The sequence below is a fragment of the Lemur catta genome, chromosome 15, assembly GCF_020740605.2.
Source record: "Lemur catta isolate mLemCat1 chromosome 15, mLemCat1.pri, whole genome shotgun sequence".
Classification (NCBI taxonomy): domain Eukaryota; kingdom Metazoa; phylum Chordata; class Mammalia; order Primates; family Lemuridae; genus Lemur; species Lemur catta.
Genome location: NC_059142.1, coordinates 33,757,387 through 33,774,390, shown reverse-complemented (window position 1 = coordinate 33,774,390; position 17,004 = coordinate 33,757,387). Strand labels below are relative to the sequence as shown.

The following is a 17,004-nucleotide window of genomic DNA, read 5'->3' as shown; positions in this document are numbered from 1 at the left end:
CGGCTTAAATTTTTTAAAAATGAATAATTATAGATTCACAGGAAGTTGCAAAAAATATATCTATGAACAAGGAAGTCCCATGTATGCTTCACCCACTGTCCCTTAATGGTAACATCTTACATAACTATAGTACAATATTGAAACCAGGAAACTGGCCAGGTGTGGTGGCTGATGCCTATAATCCTAGCACTCTGGGAGGCCCAGGTGGGAGGATCACTTGAGCTCAGGAATTCGAGACCAGCCTGAGCAAGAATGAGACCCCATCTCTACCAAAAATACAAAAATTAGCCGGTTGTGGTGGCAAGTGCCTGTAGTCCCCGCTACTTGGGAGGCTGAGAGAGGAGGATTGCTTGAGCCCAGGAGTTTGAAGTTGCTGTGTGAGCTAGGCTGACGCTACAGGCACTCTGGCCCTGGCAACAGAGTGAGACTCTGTCTCAAAAAATAAATAAATAAAATAAAATAAAACCAGGAAATTGAAACTGATATAATTCACAGAATTTATTCAGGTTTCACCAGTTTTACATGAACTCATTTGTGCTCATGTATGTATAGTTCTGTGCAACTTTGTCATGCGTACATTTTGGTAACTAACATCACAATCAAGATATACAACTGTTGGATTACCATAAGGTTCCCTTATGCTGCCCCTTTATGAACATACCCATGCCTCTCCCTAACTCCTGGAAACCATTAGTCTATTCTCTATCTTTATAATTCTGTTCTTTCAAGAATGTTATATAAATGCAATAATACAGTATGTAACTTTTTGCAATTGGCTTTTTTTCAGTTAGCACAATTCCCTTGAAATCTATCTAAGTTGTTACATATATTAATGTTCATTCTTTTTTTTATGTTGAGTAGTGTTCCATGGTATGGATATACCATAGTTTGTTTAACCATTCACTTGATAAAAGACATTTGGGTTGTTTCCTGTTTTAGTCATTACAAATAAAGCTGCCATGAATATTTGTGAATAGGTTCTTGTGTGAACAGAAGTTTTCATTTCTGTTGGATAAATGCCCAAGAGTACAATTGCTGGGTGATATGAGAAGCACATGTTTAGTTTCATAAGAAACTGTCAAACTTGTCCAGAGTGGCTATACAATTTTACATTCCCTCTAGAAACATGGATCCAGTTTCTTTACCTCCCTGACAGCATTTGGTGTATCACTAGTTTTCATTTTAACATTTGGATAGATGTGTAATAATATCTCATTTTAATTTTAACTTGCATTTCCCTAATGACTAATGATGTTGAACATCTTTTCATGTGCTTTCTTGTCATCTGTATATCCTCTCCAGTGAAATGTCTGTTCTTGTCTTTTGCCCATTTTTTAATTGGATTTTTTTAACTGTTGAGTTTTGAGAGTTTTTCATATATTCTATTATTTATTAAAAATAAATATTTTTACGACTAGTCAAGTGCAATAGTAGGAAGGGGGGAAAGAGCAAGCATATATTCTAAATATAAGGCCTTTGTTGGGTATGTAGTTTGCAAATACTTTCTTTCATCCTAGTTTGTTTTTTCATCCTCTTCAAAAGGTCTTTCACAGAGCAAAAGTTTTTAATTTCAATAAGGTTCAATTTATCAACTTTTCCTTTTATAGATTGTGCTTTTGGTGTTAAGTCTAAAAATTATTTGCCTAGCACTATGTCCTGAGGATATTTATACTATTTTCCCCCTACACTTTTGATAGTTTTACATTTTACATTTAAATCTATGATTCATTTTGAGTGAATTTTGTATAAAGTGTGAGGTTTTGTATAAGGTGTGAGGTTCATTTTTTGGTCTATATTTGTCCAACTTCTCCAGTGTCATTTGTGGAAAAGGCACCTGATTCCACTTTTGTACTTTTCTCCCATCCATTCCCCGTACAGCACTCAGAATGATTTTTAAAAAACGTGTATCAGATGATGTTATGCCTTGTTAAAAACTTCTGTTGGCATCCCACCATAATATAATCTGGTCCCATTCCAACCATATTTTCTAACACTCGGTGCCCACTATAATTCGTGGCTCTCAGATACTATCACCCGGTTTGCTTCCTCACTTCATGCAGGTCTATTGTCACTTGAGATTTCCCGGACCAACCTTATTTTCCTCCCCCCCTGCTTTTTGTTCACAGCACTTAAACAAAATGCGATATATTACATATTAATTTGCTTATTTGTTTATTGTTTGCCTCTACTCCCAACCCTACCAGAAGCTCCAAGAGAGCATACTGTTATAACCCCAGGGCCTAGAATAGTACCTGGCACCTAGGAGGTACTCAATAAATAAAAGATTGCATGACAAGCTAGAAAGGCTGAACAAACACAAAACGGGAGCGACAATTCTACTTCTAGGTTAGGCGCTTGTTTGGATTTCAGGCAAAGTGTGAGCGCCACCTCTCGGGGAGCCTATTCGCTCGCGAACGAAGGAAGTGAGTCACAAAATCTGAGCGGGGGGGAAAAAAAAGAAGGGGAGCAGGAAGCCGGAAAAGCCAAAAAAAAAAAAAAAAAAAAAACTAATGCCGGAAGCTAACCATCAGAAGGTTGCTCCCTAGAATGAGTCCCTACCCGCAAGGAGGAAGCGTGGACGAGCGGTGTTGCGCAAAACAGGCTCTCCGGCAGCGGATCTGCGCAGAAGCGTTCCGTGCGTGCGGGTGCCTGGAACCACGTGGGGCCTGGACGCTTTTCCGGTTTGACCGGCAGCAGCCCGAGTAGAAGCCCAAGCAGCAGAAGGGGTGAGAGGGGTTCGGCATCCTGAGCGGAAAGGGGAAGGAGTGGGGTAGGTGGAGAGGGAGAGGTGAGGAGGTTTAGTGAAGAGGTGAGTTCCGCTCTGAGAGATGGCGAGGGGGCTCGGACGGGAGGGAGGGGCTGGGGGGTGCCTGTCCGCAGGTGCGTCCCTGTCAGCACGCGTCCCACGCCGCGCGGACTCGCCTTTGTCCGTGCCTGCCTTGCCCGTGCGGCCGCGACAACAGCGGCTGTGCCTTATTTGTCTCTGTCGAGTACAGTGCGGGGCACGGAGTTAGTCTCAGCAAGTGCTTGTTGAATGAATGACGGGCGTGTCAGGGATCGGTGTGTAGGGGCATTTATAGGGGCGATTTCTAGCGCTTTAGCCCTATTTTCTCCTGGAGAATCATGCTTGCCCCGCGCTCCATCGGGGGTTCTCGAGCCAGTCTTTAGGGTTTGTCTCTTTTTCTTGGAATAGCGGGGTGATTATCATTTAAGGCATTGTCTTTGCTCTTATTGACTGCTAGGCGCTGTCACTAGGTACCACAGACAGACACGGGAGTAAAGCAGCCCTGTATGCAGGCCGCAGACCAGTGGGGGGGTGGACACACAAACGGATAATTGGACTACAATGTTAAGAGGCTGTGATAAGAGGTTAACTAAAGTACAAGAAGGTAGAGCCAGGAGGTGGTGCGGTTGTCCACACTAGGGATTGTCTTTCAAGGTGTACGGGGCTCCTCCTATCTTATACTGTGAGACAGGGCAGGTTATGAGCCCAGTCTTCTTTGTGAAATCTGGGGTGATGCTCTCTAGGCTTCCTTCCAACATGATGTCCCAGATCAGATGTAAGCAATGACTTTGCTTCTCCCACAATCCACTGTTTATTGGCTGGTCAGAATATTTATTACATATTGTATTAAGGGGTAGCATAAATTGCATAGGGTTGGGAAATCTGGATTTTGGTCCTCTTCCTGCTGCTCTGGTCCTGTTTTCCTCATTTGTATAATCAAGAGGGATATAATGAAGAAATATAATGATATATTCTCTAAAACCCCTTCCAGTTCTAATATCATGGCTGTGACAATCAGTCAAACTGTATTTCATACTGCCTTGTACCAGATGTCACTTTGACATTAGTAAAATTACACATTGGTGTGGTTTTTCCCAACCTGGACTATTGAGAAAGACAGTGTCTTATTTTTATATCCCTATCTTGGTTCCACCACAGTATTGGGTACACACACAGTAGATGCTTAAATGGAATAGAAATTACAGCCCCTCCTTTTGGACCCTTCTCTTTTTCGGTATATTAGTTTATAGATGAGAGGGCTGGGGAGTAATGGTTTTTACCAGAGGGAGCCATGGAGTTGACATTAGAGATTAAACCAGCTTTATGGGGTAATCTGCTTGAGAAGGATAAAGATGCAGCAGGAGATTCACTGCCATTGCATTCCCCCACCCGCCTATCCCCAGGACCATGGCCAACAGTCAGCGCACCTTCATTGCCATCAAGCCCGATGGGGTGCAGCGGGGTCTTGTGGGAGAGATTATCAAACGTTTTGAGCAGAAGGGATTCCACCTTGTTGGTTTGAAATTTATGCAGGTAAGTAGACTTCATTCTAACTATTTTGACTCCTCTGTAGTATAAGAGAACACTGCAGATTAACCTGTTTCTCCCCTCCCTCCCCATTTTTTCAAAAAATGAGGTCTTGATATGTTGCTCAGTCTGGAGTGCAGTGGCTGTTCACAGGTGCAATCGTAGTGCACTACAGCCTGGAACTCTTGGGCTCAGGTGATCCTTCTGCCTCAGCCTCTCTAGTAGCTGGGACTACAGGAGCGTGTCACTGCACCTGGCCTCCCCTCTTTTTTAGACTTCTCCATCGTAGGGTGAACACAGATGTCTTAAAACCTGGAAACTCCTCAGTGGCCTAGCATCTTGGCTAAATCTTGGAACAAACCAAGTTATTTGGGACTTTCGAAAATAGTCTCTCCTTTCCCTTGGCAATGCAGAGTTCCACATATTACTGCACCACTGTAATTTCTGACTCAGAGCTCTGGGCATGTTTGAGCTGCTGGTCTTGAGCTTCCTGATCAGATAATTTTAGAGTGCTTTTTTTCCCTTTTGAGGCAGGTTGTTTTTCAACAAGAAAATCTTTCCATCATTTTACTACCCACTTAGTATCTAGTATATATTAGGCACCATAGGAGCTTATGGGGGAAAACTATGGTTTTGTCTTTGGAGAGGCTCTCCTGAAACAGCAGAGAGAGGACACACTTGCAGAACACTTACAAAGCAATCTTTCAATAAATGCAAAGGATTGATTGACCAAGAACCCTTTTTCAAACAAATTCAAGAGATGAGAATTCAAATTCTCAAATCAAACAAATTAGAGGATAGTATTTTTTCCCATTAAGGGAATCAATTTTGGACCCTCCTATTGCATTCTAAATGTAGTTTGATTAGCAATTTAGTTTCTGGATGATGTTTTAGAAAATTGCTTTAATGTAAAAGGAGGGAGACTGATGTTCACGCTGAGGAGAAAACATGGTGTCCAAGGTCAAGGGGCTGGTGTCTGTTTAGGGCCTTCTTGCTGCGTCATCCCATGGTGGAGCTGAAGGACAAGAGAGTGTGACTGCAGGGAGAGAGAGAGAGAGAGCAAGAGGGGCTGAACCTTGCTTTTATAACAAACCCATTGCTGAGATAAGACATTCATTCATTCATTCATGAGAGTGGAGCCCTCATGACCTAAACAGCTCCCAATAGTCCCCGCCTCTAAACACAGTTGCACTGGGGAATAAGTTTCCAACATACGGACTTTGGGGGACACATTCAAACCACAGCAGAAGGCAAAATGAAATGAACACATTTACCATGTGCTGGGTATATATGTTTTCTCATCCAGCCCTCATGCCAACCTTGAGAAATATTTATTCCTATTCTCATGGTTGTTAGTGATGAGAAACCTGAAGCTTGAAATGGTTAATGATCCTGGTAGCGCACAGTCAGTGATGCAGCTGGATTTTAACTCGGGTCTCTCTGAGCCCTGAGTGCAAACATTTTCTCCTTTACACTGAATTTTCTGTCAAGGATATGGGTTGGTGAGGAATGGAAAGAGGGATAACTGCCGTGACTCTAAAGGGCTATTTAAATCTGGTGTGGAAGTGGGAAACAAAGAAAAACTTGAGCATCTCTGCCTCCCCACCCCCCGAGGAAGCCCGTGATCTGTTTTGCAGACTAAAGATAATCAGAACCAATTAATAGTATTAATTAATAGGAGTTCCAATTAATAGGGGTATCTGGGCAAGGGAAGGTGAAGTCAATGCGTATTGGGAGATTACCACCACAAAATTCTTCCATCCAGAGAGGAAGGGACAGGGTGAGGGGAGTGATCACGTGGCCATGTAATTTTACTTTGGCAAGTGGTGATCAACCAACGGTTGAATGATTGGATGTTCTGGGTGTACTTTCCAGCAGCTAATCTCCACATTTGTGTGTATCACTAAAGTATGCAATATGCTTCAAACGATGCAGTGCATAGAACTAGAAAAACTACGGGACCCTGTTAGACCTTTCACAAGCACATATGCAGTGGCACAGAGAGAACACAGCCAAGTTGAGTTGAAACTGCTAAGCAGATGGTTTGTTCTCTAGCTAACTTGTTCCCACATACCAGCCTTGCAGTATGAGCGATTCCAATTCATTTTTCGGCAAAATTCTTATTGCTAGATGTCATGTTATTTTGGGTGGTTTGTAAATACCTGTGGGAATCACACAGTCACCACACTTGGGCCTTTATATTTTGAATTTGTATTTATATTTTGAATAAATGTGCAGTATCCCTGGGAAGTGGCCGATTTAGTTTGCTGCTCACTGAATGCTCAGACTATCTTCCTCATTTCCCTCTAACATTTTATTTGACATTTGCTCTGGCCATGGAAATTCACTGTATTGTTATTTTCCTGTCTAAACTGAGAAGGCTGGATTTAATTCTAATGGTTTGTGGTTTTATTCTGATCAGTCAAGGCCAGTAGGGGGACAGTTGGTACAGAACTGTAGAAGCACTTTTATTCCCTGTCACCGTTTCCTTCTGGTAGTATGGAGAATGAATCGGGTTATAACAGAATCAGTGAGCTTTTAAATAGCAGATGGGTGAGGGGGAATTAACTAGACTGCTGGTTTTTAGATAGTTTCGAGGCCAGTCTCATTCTCTATTCTGTGGAATAGGCTTCTGAAGACCTGCTCAAGGAACACTACATTGACCTGAAGGACCGTCCATTCTTTGGTGGCCTGGTGAAGTACATGAACTCAGGGCCAGTGGTTGCCATGGTGAGTGTGCCTATGTGGGATGTTGATGTGTATGACTCAGTGCACATGGGGAAGAGTGAGTGTTGTGGCTCCTGCTTCTGGTGCCAGGTCTCACTGATGCAGAGGAAATGGGCTTGGAGGATTGGACAGTTAGGGTAGGAGTTGGCTCTCTGACCCACCAAACACAAGATACATTTGCTTGCTGAGCTGAGCACCCATAGCTAGGAGTGGTCCGGAGAGGCCTGTCTGATTGTAAGCTCCTGGGGGGCAGGGAGATTGGCTCTTGTTTATTACAGTACTACTTCTCCAAGTATGTATTACTTGTCATCTTTGTGCCAGGCTGTCTTCTAGACATTGGGGATACAGTCACGAATGAGACTACATAGGTATCTATTTTCATAGTTTTCTTTGCCTACACTTTTCTTTTTTTTTTTTTTTTGAGACGGAGTCTCTCTCTGTCACTTGGGCTAGAGTACCGTGGTGTCAGCCTAGGTCACAGCAACCTCAAACTCCTGGGCTCAAGTGATCCTCCCACCTCGGCCTCCCAGAGAGCTAGGATTACAGGCGTGAGCCACCGTGCCTGGCCTGCCTACAATTCTTGAAGGGGGTGAAGGTGGGGGTGGGCAGACAATAAAGAAACTGAAACATACATATATCAGTTAACGTTTAGTGATATGCACAGAAAGGAAATAGGATAGTGTGACAGCAAGTGACCACTTTAGATTGGATGGTCAAGAGCTGCATTTTTAGGCCAAGACTGATGATAGGAAAAGAAAAATAAAGAAAAAGAAAAGAGAAGAAAAGAGCTGTATTTTTCAAGCTAAGATCTGAATGACAGGGAGGAGCCAGCCATGTACAAAATCAGTGAAGAATGTTACCAGCCAAGAAAACAGCATATGCACAGGACCTGGAGTGGGGCCAAGCTTGCTTTTTGAAGTACAGAAAGAAAGTCCAAATGCCTGAAGCCTGATAGTGAAAGAGAAGTTAGGAAGAGAAGAGCCGAGGCATGGGCAGGGGCCACATCTCGTAGGGCTGTGTTGGCCATGTACCTCCTGAGTGCTGGAAAGCTTGGGAAGGTTCTACTCTTGGCATATGAAAAAGGCCACTCTGGCTGCCATATTGAGAACGGACTGTAGAAAGGCAAGCTTGAGGGCAGGGAAACCAGTATCCCCAGTGCTGGAATAAGTAGCTACTCTATAAATATTTGTTCAGTGAAGGAATGTCATCTTAAGGGGCCTTTTTACTTTTCTTTTTTTGGATTAATAGTTGCCAGATTTTCTGCTGAGATTGGTTTTCCTTGACCATATCTTCTTCTGTCCTTGGAGGTCTGGGAGGGGCTGAATGTGGTGAAGACAGGCAGAGTTATGCTGGGAGAAACCAACCCTGCGGACTCCAAGCCTGGGACCATCCGTGGGGACTTTTGCATCCAAGTTGGCAGGTGGGATTTTAGGTTTTTTTTTTTTTACTCTTTTCCAAAATCTGAGTTAGTTGCCACAAGAATTTGGGTTTCTGATGCTGGAGATGGACATGATGCCATAGGTTGGTCGATTTTATCAAAGTTTATTGTTTTCCTCCCTCTTAAGTTGGTGTTTGGCTTTGAGGGCTCTTTGCCTTTGGTCATCAACATCACTGTGGTTGTGCCTCTGTTACAGAGCGCAGAACCTGGTACTACACACTTTGCTGGCCAGAGTCTTCCCCAAGCCTGCTCTCAATGCTTCATCGATGTTGCTGGGAGGGCTGGATGTAGGGAGGGCATTTTTCATGCTTACATTAATGGCAGCCATGGTTTTTTCTTTTGACATGGTCTAATGTACATGGAGCTTTGGCCTTTTTGCTGTAATGGGTGTAGGATTTCTGGCAAGCAGCAGTGCAGTGGGCTTCTGGGCAGTTTAATCCTTCTGGTCTTGGTAATGTGGCTGTCTCTTTCCCTACCCAGGAACATTATTCATGGCAGTGATTCCGTGGAGAGTGCAGAGAAAGAGATCCGTTTGTGGTTTCGCCCTGAGGAACTGGTGGATTACAAAAGCTGTGCTCAGGACTGGATCTATGAATGACATGAGGGCAGACCACAGTGCTTCTCCCATCCATCTCCCCTCCTTCCCAAGGGCACTGCCCAGGCTGTAGCAAACCCAGTTATTTACGGAAACTTCCTTATAATTTGGAGGGAAACTCTTGGAGCTGTGAATGCTCCCTGTACAGTGTTATGTGCTACCATCAGATTAAAATGTTTTATCTCAATGTGTGATTTGTTGAGTTGGTTACTTTGTATTGCTGTTTTGCTTTGTATTTTTTTTTCTTTTCATGTACTCTGGATAACCTGAGCTAATAGAGAGTGTAAAAATGCCATGTAAATTACGGGTGGTCCCTGGGTTACAGACTAGATACACTCCTGAGAACAGGACCATCTTTAGGTTGGATTTGTATGTAAGTTGGATCCCTGATGAACAGCACGTATATGGTAATAATAATAATAACAATACTATAATGGCTCATATATGGTAATGACACATTGTAATACTGGAGTAATAATAATACCCCTGTATTGTAATAATATCCAGAAATGATAGTGCTCTTTTAATTCAAACAAACAGAACATAAGAACAAACTCACATAAAAAGTTTATATAGGAAACAGAAGAAATTTCAAAAAGGAATATTAAAAGTTAACACTCACCTAATGTTGCAGCAATGTCTTGCTTACTGGCAGGGGCATGTTTGAGGCAAGAAGGCAGCTGTGACATTAATCGGAAGGTGACGATGGAGATGGTGCTGGAGAGGACGGAATGGGTGGTGGAGTCAGGGTTTGATTCTGTTGCTGGAGAGGAGCTGAGTACTGAAGTTGGTCTCTTGAAAAAGGTTTCTAGGGCTGTTTGCACAGCCTTTTTCTTTTTTTCATCATAAATGGCCTTGTAGCAGCTGATGTTCTAACTGCACTGTAAACCTGTGTTAACTTCTCAATGTTAGGATCTTTTTCCTCAACCTTAGCAAATCCTGCTTCAATGAGATGAAAGGATTCAGCTAATTCTGTTGTTGTAAACTTCCCTGGCTCTGGATCTACTGATTCTTCCTGTTCTTGTGTTTCTATCAGCTGCTTCTCTATCTATCTATGAGGTGAGCCGCTAGAGTAAAAAATGCTGCACCAATGACCTGCTTATGCCATGATGATTTGCTTACATGCACTGAAGAAACTAGTTCCCGAATGATTAATTTAATTACAAATTATCTTTATGGGGAGCATTGGGAGCCCATTCTGAGTATGGAATTCTGTAAGTTGTGTGACCCATAACCTCGGGACTGCTTGTATTTCTGTTGGCCTGAGAAATCTCACATAAACACAGACATTCTCTGCCTACCTCTCTCCTTGTCCCCTGCATCCATCCACCCTTGGCCCTGAGCCAGTCAACAAGTATCTATGGAGCATCTGCTAGGTGTCTAAGACTGTACTCGGCACAGAGGATTCATCAGAAATGAAAGATATCCATCCTGTTCTTGAGAAACTCTTAGGGAATCAGTGGATGGGGAGTGTGAGAAGTTGTAACTACTCCAAAATTCAGAGAAGCTATGTGGACAGTAGGCCTGGGTTCCTGGGATGGCTTCAAACAAAGTGGGAGAAATTTTGTAAGTAGCCTTGTTGTTAGGATATTAATTTCGTTGCTTTAACAGAGACAATATAGAAGTTTACTTCTCTTTCATTTACAAGTCCAAGCTTGTGGTGGGGTGCACCTGTAATCCCAGCTACTCCTACTCGGGAGGCTGAAGCAGGAGGATCACTTGAGCCCGGGAGTTTGAATCTAGCCCGGGCAACATAGCAAGACCCTCTTTCCAAAATAAATAAATAAATAAATAAAGACCCAAGGAGGTCAGTAGGGGTGGTGATGGTGGTCAGGCTCTGATCCTTGAGATCGTCCTTGGACCCAGTTCCTTCTAATCAACCTAAGATGGATCACGGCCCCTGTGTCTGTCTTCCAGCAAGCTGGGAAGGGAAGCATCCCTCACTTTTAAAGGGACAACTCTGAATTTACAACCTCACTTCCTCTCACATCCCGTCGGCCAGAACACAGTCACATGGCTGCATCTAGCTGCAAGAGAAACTGGGAAATGTTATCTTTCTTTGGGCAACCTTGAGCCCAGGTAAAACTCAGAAGTTATACTATGAGAAGGGAGGAAGTGAGATCGGCTACTGGGGACAACTATGAATTTTGCCACAAACTTTAGCAGGTTTTTTTCTTGGTATCCTCCCTGTTCACCTGGCTTTGATAGAGGCCATAGAGGGAAGGGACTTCTCAGGAGGAGATGAGGAGGACAGTTGGGCTGGGCTTCCCTCTTTAGGGGTAGCTGAGGGCTAAATGCATGACCTATTTGTTTGGGGGGTGAGATGACAGTACCAGGACTTTGGGGGCATGAATGTGGATGTGGTGAGGCTGGTGGGTTAGAGCCTCCCCAGGGAAGAGCAGTCTTTCCAGGAAGGGGAGGGGAGGTGAAAGCAGCTAGCTGGTACTGTGTGTACCCCAAGTAGGTGTCGGTGATCCTGCCAAGGGGTAGACAGCTCTCCACTGTACAGAGAAATGCCCGTGAAATTCCCAGACCCTTTTCTACAGTTGACATTTGGTAACTCTGAAAAGGAAACCCAAATAAGAGTGTGCTTCAGATCGAGGCCAAAGGACACACTGCCCCAGAATGGGGGCAAGTGATAGTCATTGCCAATCTGTTGTGGGTTAATGCTCTGTAACCAGGATTTTGGAAAGCAGATGAGGTGGCACAGAGGCCTGGATTGTCATCCATCTAGCCAGCGGCCGGTGATCAGTGCAGCACCGGGACTACTGGGGTGATGGCATGATTGAGGTGGTCAGTGCAGAGCACGCGGACTCCCCCCAACCCAGGGCAGCACGCACTGCTGTGCACGTGTCACTAAGTGCTAGTACGCTGAGATAAGGGGCTCGTTGATTCCCCCAGGGAAGCCGCCCACCACCAAAGGGGACTCGTTTGCCAGGCACCCAGGAGCTAGGAATTGTCTACAAGTCCATGACAGGCCTGATCTTTGTGAGAGAATCTAGGTTGAACTGGATGACCTGACCGCATAATAGTGCCGGGTGGGCAGGGAGCCCCATCTCAGGGTGGGAACGGGGCTGCTGGTCGGGGCTGGAAATGTAGATGGGGAGACAGGCATCCAGGGGGCAGGGCGTACTGCAAAAAGGGCATCTTGCTAAGGAGTTTGAATGTCACTGTGTGGGCGGCGTCGGAGGGAGAGTCATCCCAGCAGAGCAGAGGCAGGATCAGATGGCCGTCTGGGGAGGGTGCCGAGCAAGGAGAGGGGAGGTCGCGGCCCTTTGGGAGGCTGCCAGTAAGTTTGTATGAGGAAAGCTGAGGGCTCAACCCGGGCTCCAGCAGAAAGAAGGGAAAGGGGAGGCTGGATTCAGAGTAGGAGGGATGAGGACTGCGGTGCTCGAGCAGGGTGCTCGGGCGGATGGTGGAAGCAGCCGGTACTGACCGGGTGAGGCACCCCAGACCAAGAGCAGGGTGTCGTGTGTGCACGCGCGCGCGTGTGCAGGGAGGGGTACGTGGGGGCCACGGGCAGTGCGGGGAGGTGCGGAGCTGGACTTGGGCCGCGCGTAGTCTTACTCGTGGGACGTCCAGGTGGGGCCCAAATCACTTCCTGCCTCTGGATCCCTCGCTGGCGCCCTTCCCGGCGAGGGCGGCACCCGGCGGGCCCCTGGGCGTGGACAGAGTCCCGCGGCCGCGTCCGGCCGGCGCGGGGAGCGTCCCCGCGGGTTGGACGGCGGGGCCCTCCGGGGTGTGGCCGCCCCGCGCCCCGCCCCGCGGCCCTCCTCCGCCGGCGGCTCCCGGGGCTGGTGGTCGCTCCGGCTCTCGGCCTCCGCGGCTCAGCTCAGCGCAACCGCCGCCCGGCCCCGCCAGCCTCCCGGTGAGTCGGTGGCGGTCCCTTCCCCGTTTGCGCCGCGCCGGCCGTGCCCGGGCTCCGGCGCCCCCGGCGGCCCCGGCCTCCCGCAACCCCCCTCCCCCATTCCGGCCTCGCGCGGGCGCCCCCGGGCCCTCCCCAGCCCCCGCGCCGGGTCGGAGCGGAGCCCCTGGGCGCCGCGGAGGGGCGCCGGCCCTGGGCGGGGCGGAAGGTCCGGGAAGCCACGTGTCCCCGAGGCCGCGCGCGGTGGGGGAGGCGGGCCGGGCGGGCGCCTACGTGGGCTCGCTGGCGGGGGACCCGGGCCCTGACCGCGCCTCTCCCCCCGCAGGACCATGGCCAACCTCGAGCGCACCTTCATCGCCATCAAGCCGGACGGCGTGCAGCGCGGCCTGGTGGGCGAGATCATCAAGCGCTTCGAGCAGAAGGGATTCCGCCTCGTGGCCATGAAGTTCCTTCGGGTAACGCGCACCCGCCTCCCCGTCCCCTCCCCAGCCGGGTCGCGGGGTCCCCCCACCCCGCAGCGGCCGGGCCGCGTCTCCTTCCCGAGCCGCGGTCCGCCTTGGCCACTTCCGCGCCCGCGGGCGCCGCTCCGCCCCCTGCCCCGTCTCAGGGCTGCACCGCCCGCCGACCCCTGCCCGAGGCTCCGGAGTTCTGCCGACCTTGGGAAGGTTAAGCGGAGGTAACGTGACTCCTCCCGGGCTGGCTTCCTGCGGACACGTCCGGCATCGGCCACCACCCTGTCCCCCGCCGCCACGGGGCAGGAGACCCCCTTCCCCTACCCACGCGGGCCTGCATTTGCACAGAATGGATTCTTGGAATCTTTTGTGCTTTAGCCTGAAACTTCTGGTTGATTGAAGTTTTAGGTGACGTGTCCCTTCGTTTTGCATAGATTAATAACTATATTTTCCACATTAAATTTGGGGCACAGATCTGATTCCCTACACTTATTTAAGGATCAGTGTCTGAAATTCAGCCCAGCTTATCAGTGACGAGAGTGTTCTCAGTTATCATCTGAAATATTTAAAAGGGCATTGTGAGTAGGCTGGAGGAGTTTAATATGACCTCTGCCTGGCATATTACCTGGCATATTTATTATACTTTAATTGCAGCCGGTATTTAACTCCCTAAATCTAAATCCTCAAGCCACCTACTTCTTAGGATTACAGAATCAATAACATTGACATTATAAGGGTGTCTTTATGATATGAACAGTCTTTCTGCTAAAACAGTTGTCAATTATATGTTTTTGATGGTTTTTTAAAAAATATATATACACACACCTTATGAGTGTGGGCGAAAATATCAAACCTGATTTTATTTATATTTTATTTTATTTTTTAGAAAGTCTCACTCTGTTGCCCAGGCTAGAGTGCAGTGGTGTCATCATAGCTCACTGCAACCTCAAACTCCTGGGCTCAAGCAATCCTCCTGCCCCAGCCTCCTGAGTAGCTGGGACTACGGGTGTGCACAAACATGCCCACTAATTTTTCTGATTTTTTAGAAATGGGGTCTGGCTATGTTGCCTGTGCTAGTCTGGCACTCCTGACCTCCTGCCTTGGCCTCACAAAGTGCTAGGATTACAGGCATGAACCACCAAACTCAGCCAAATGTTACTTTAGAGAACCTACCATGTTAATGAGGGGTTCAGAGGATGGGATGGAGCCTTATTTGAGCCTTTCCGGCTTATTTCCTAACTGGTACCTCCTCTTGACTGCCAGGCCTCTGAGGAACACCTGAAGCAGCACTACGTTGACCTGAAAGACCGCCCATTCTTCCCTGGGCTGGTGAAGTACATGAACTCAGGCCCAGTTGTGGCCATGGTGAGTGCTTGGGGAGCCAGGGAAAATGGCTTAATGTCCTTTTTATCTTCCCCAGTTACTCTAAATTCTTTGTTTCACAAATGGAGCCTGCTGCACTTATTTAGTTAACAGCAATAGGAGCTCGGGAGGAGAAAGGAAAGGGAATCAGACCTTGGAAAAAAGGACACTTTCACATGAATCTCTCCAGGGTTAAATAGAGAGTCTCACTGCGTACAAAAAAAATGCTACATTTCTTCTGTTTGACAGGTGTTTTAGTCCTTAATGTTTCCCAAATTTAAAAGAACACTTTAAAAAATTTTCTCATGAAAAATTCAAACACAATTATATATTAAGGGAAGCGAACACTCTCTAATCTGTGCTAGAAATGAAACATTTTCTTCTGGATGGTGTGAATGTCCAACTGGGAGTGCAGAGAATGGAAGGACAGAGGGTATCAGGGAGGCACTGAAATTGTTGGGAAAGTAGACCCACTTCCTGTTCCCTGTGTGGCTTTTCCTTCCTTCTGCTCTTTCCTGGAATACTTTCCCCATGCATGTCAGTCTTCCCATTGATCCTTTCCTGTCTGGCCACTTTCCCTACCCTCTCTTCACTGTTTCTTGTCAGTGTTTGTGGCTTTATAAAAATTCTTCAGTCTGTTTATCTCTGTCTCAGACTGGGACGTCCCCAGGTTGGGTAGACTTTTCTCTGTATCCTAGCAATATGTTTGGAATAGAGTTTTTTGTGTATAGGCCCCAACTGTCTTCTGGGATTAGCTGATAATCACATCACTGATTGGTTTCATTGACGTGCGCTGTTAGGTAGGAGTAAATGTTTGTCCCTCCTGGTCCTGAGTGGCACATCTGATGCGATTCCTTTTCCTCACTGTCAAGGTCTGGGAGGGGCTGAATGTGGTGAAGACAGGCCGAGTGATGCTTGGGGAGACCAATCCGGCGGATTCTAAGCCAGGCACCATTCGTGGGGACTTCTGCATTCAAGTTGGCAGGTAAGTCCTGTGGGGGTGTTGATTACTTTTACTCCACGCCATTTAAATAGAGTAGAAAGCGAGCATCTGGGGCATATGGTAATTTTAGGAAAATCTGAGCTTCTAAATTAGGTGGTGATTATCACTGGAGAAAAGCTTTTATAAATAGCTGCTTCCGTAGTTTACTTTTAACCAAGACACTGCACCAGGGAGCTGATGGGGTGGTTCCTGTGTGGCACAGCAGAAAGTGCCTTGTAAGGGTGGAGAAAGGAAGGGCTCTAGCATTGCCTGTGCCCTTTTGGCATTATGTCCATGGGTGTGTTATTTAATCTATGGTTCCCTCACTTGTACAAAAATCTGTACAAAAACTCCGCAGAGTTACGAGACTCAAATGGGATAAAGAGATTCTTATTAATAAGCATGTTATGTCGTGGTCATGCTTTGCAAATCAATGTTACAAGAAAATGCAGCAGAAATGGCCCTCGGTAAAGAATACGTCACGTTTAGTTAGGGTTTTGGTTTAGAGTGGGTTTGACTATTCCTGGATTTCTTTAAAATTTGAGAAGGAATGTTTTATGGCATCAGCAATCTTGAGGTCCAAGTACTGTTTTGAGGGGGAAATCTTGGGAAGCGTAATACAGTTGAGCCGAGGGACCTTTGTAATCAAGCACCTTTATCGTGCTTTTAAAAGGAAATAGTTTGGGGTGTAATTGGTCTGCTGCTTCAAATGGCAGTTCGACAGGAAAGGTCCGCAGTGGCTACCCTTTGCTGGGCCCATGAAACAGACTTTTGCGCTTTAAACATGGCAACTGGTAATGATTCTCTTTCTTTAGGAACATCATTCATGGCAGCGACTCAGTAAAAAGTGCCGAAAAAGAAATCAGCCTATGGTTTAAGCCTGAAGAATTGGTTGACTACAAGTCCTGTGCTTATGACTGGGTCTATGAATAAGAGGTGGACAAAGCAGCACTCCCCTTCAGCACTGCTTGGTGTGTCCCTGGACACAGCTCTTCATTCCACTGACTTGGAAGCAATAGGATTGATCGTTCTTTTCTAAAGCATATTTACCAATAAAGCCTTTGGAAACTGGGCAATCTCCTTGTACTTACTTGATACTAAGCTAAAAGAAGTGACTTGGTTCCCTGGCTACAGCAGCATTATCCAGAACGCAGTCCTGCTTACGGTGGAAGAATGATCTTGTCTAGGGGTGGGGAACCTTTTCGTGTTGGAAGTCCCCGTTAATTTAGCTGTAATCAGATAAGGCCACATTCAGGAAACTTCAATTAGAT

At 46.6% G+C, this 17,004-nt stretch overlaps 2 protein-coding genes and 1 long non-coding RNA gene across 7 annotated transcripts; 2 read left to right on the top strand and 1 right to left on the bottom strand.

The window, feature by feature from the left end:
• Positions 1–2,578: 2,578 nt before the first annotated feature.
• Positions 2,579–9,259, top strand: NME1 (NME/NM23 nucleoside diphosphate kinase 1). Of its 3 annotated transcripts, none has more exons than XM_045525167.1 (5): positions 2,579–2,726; positions 4,189–4,318; positions 6,941–7,042; positions 8,347–8,459; positions 8,958–9,259. In XM_045525167.1, the coding sequence occupies exons 2-5, from the start codon at positions 4,193–4,195 to the stop codon at positions 9,073–9,075; spliced, it is 459 nt and encodes a 152-aa protein (XP_045381123.1). In that variant the 5' UTR covers positions 2,579–2,726; positions 4,189–4,192; the 3' UTR covers positions 9,076–9,259. The 3 variants fall into 3 exon arrangements, with proteins under 3 accessions (XP_045381123.1, XP_045381125.1, XP_045381124.1); XM_045525169.1 differs by having other exon boundaries at positions 2,689–2,770; XM_045525168.1 differs by having other exon boundaries at positions 2,724–2,809.
• Positions 5,111–13,632, bottom strand: LOC123620151. Of its 3 annotated transcripts, none has more exons than XR_006728775.1 (3): positions 13,594–13,632; positions 9,695–9,835; positions 5,111–5,348 (listed from the first exon to the last, which is right to left on the bottom strand). It is a non-coding gene; the product is annotated as an uncharacterized LOC123620151 (long non-coding RNA). The 3 variants fall into 3 exon arrangements; XR_006728774.1 differs by lacking the exon at positions 13,594–13,632 and adding an exon at positions 12,509–12,620; XR_006728776.1 differs by lacking the exon at positions 13,594–13,632 and adding an exon at positions 11,528–12,476.
• Positions 12,708–16,809, top strand: LOC123620149 (nucleoside diphosphate kinase B). The gene is made up of 5 exons (XM_045525166.1): positions 12,708–12,940; positions 13,263–13,392; positions 14,653–14,754; positions 15,624–15,736; positions 16,549–16,809. The coding sequence occupies exons 2-5, from the start codon at positions 13,267–13,269 to the stop codon at positions 16,664–16,666; spliced, it is 459 nt and encodes a 152-aa protein (XP_045381122.1). The 5' UTR covers positions 12,708–12,940; positions 13,263–13,266; the 3' UTR covers positions 16,667–16,809.
• Positions 16,810–17,004: the final 195 nt, after the last annotated feature.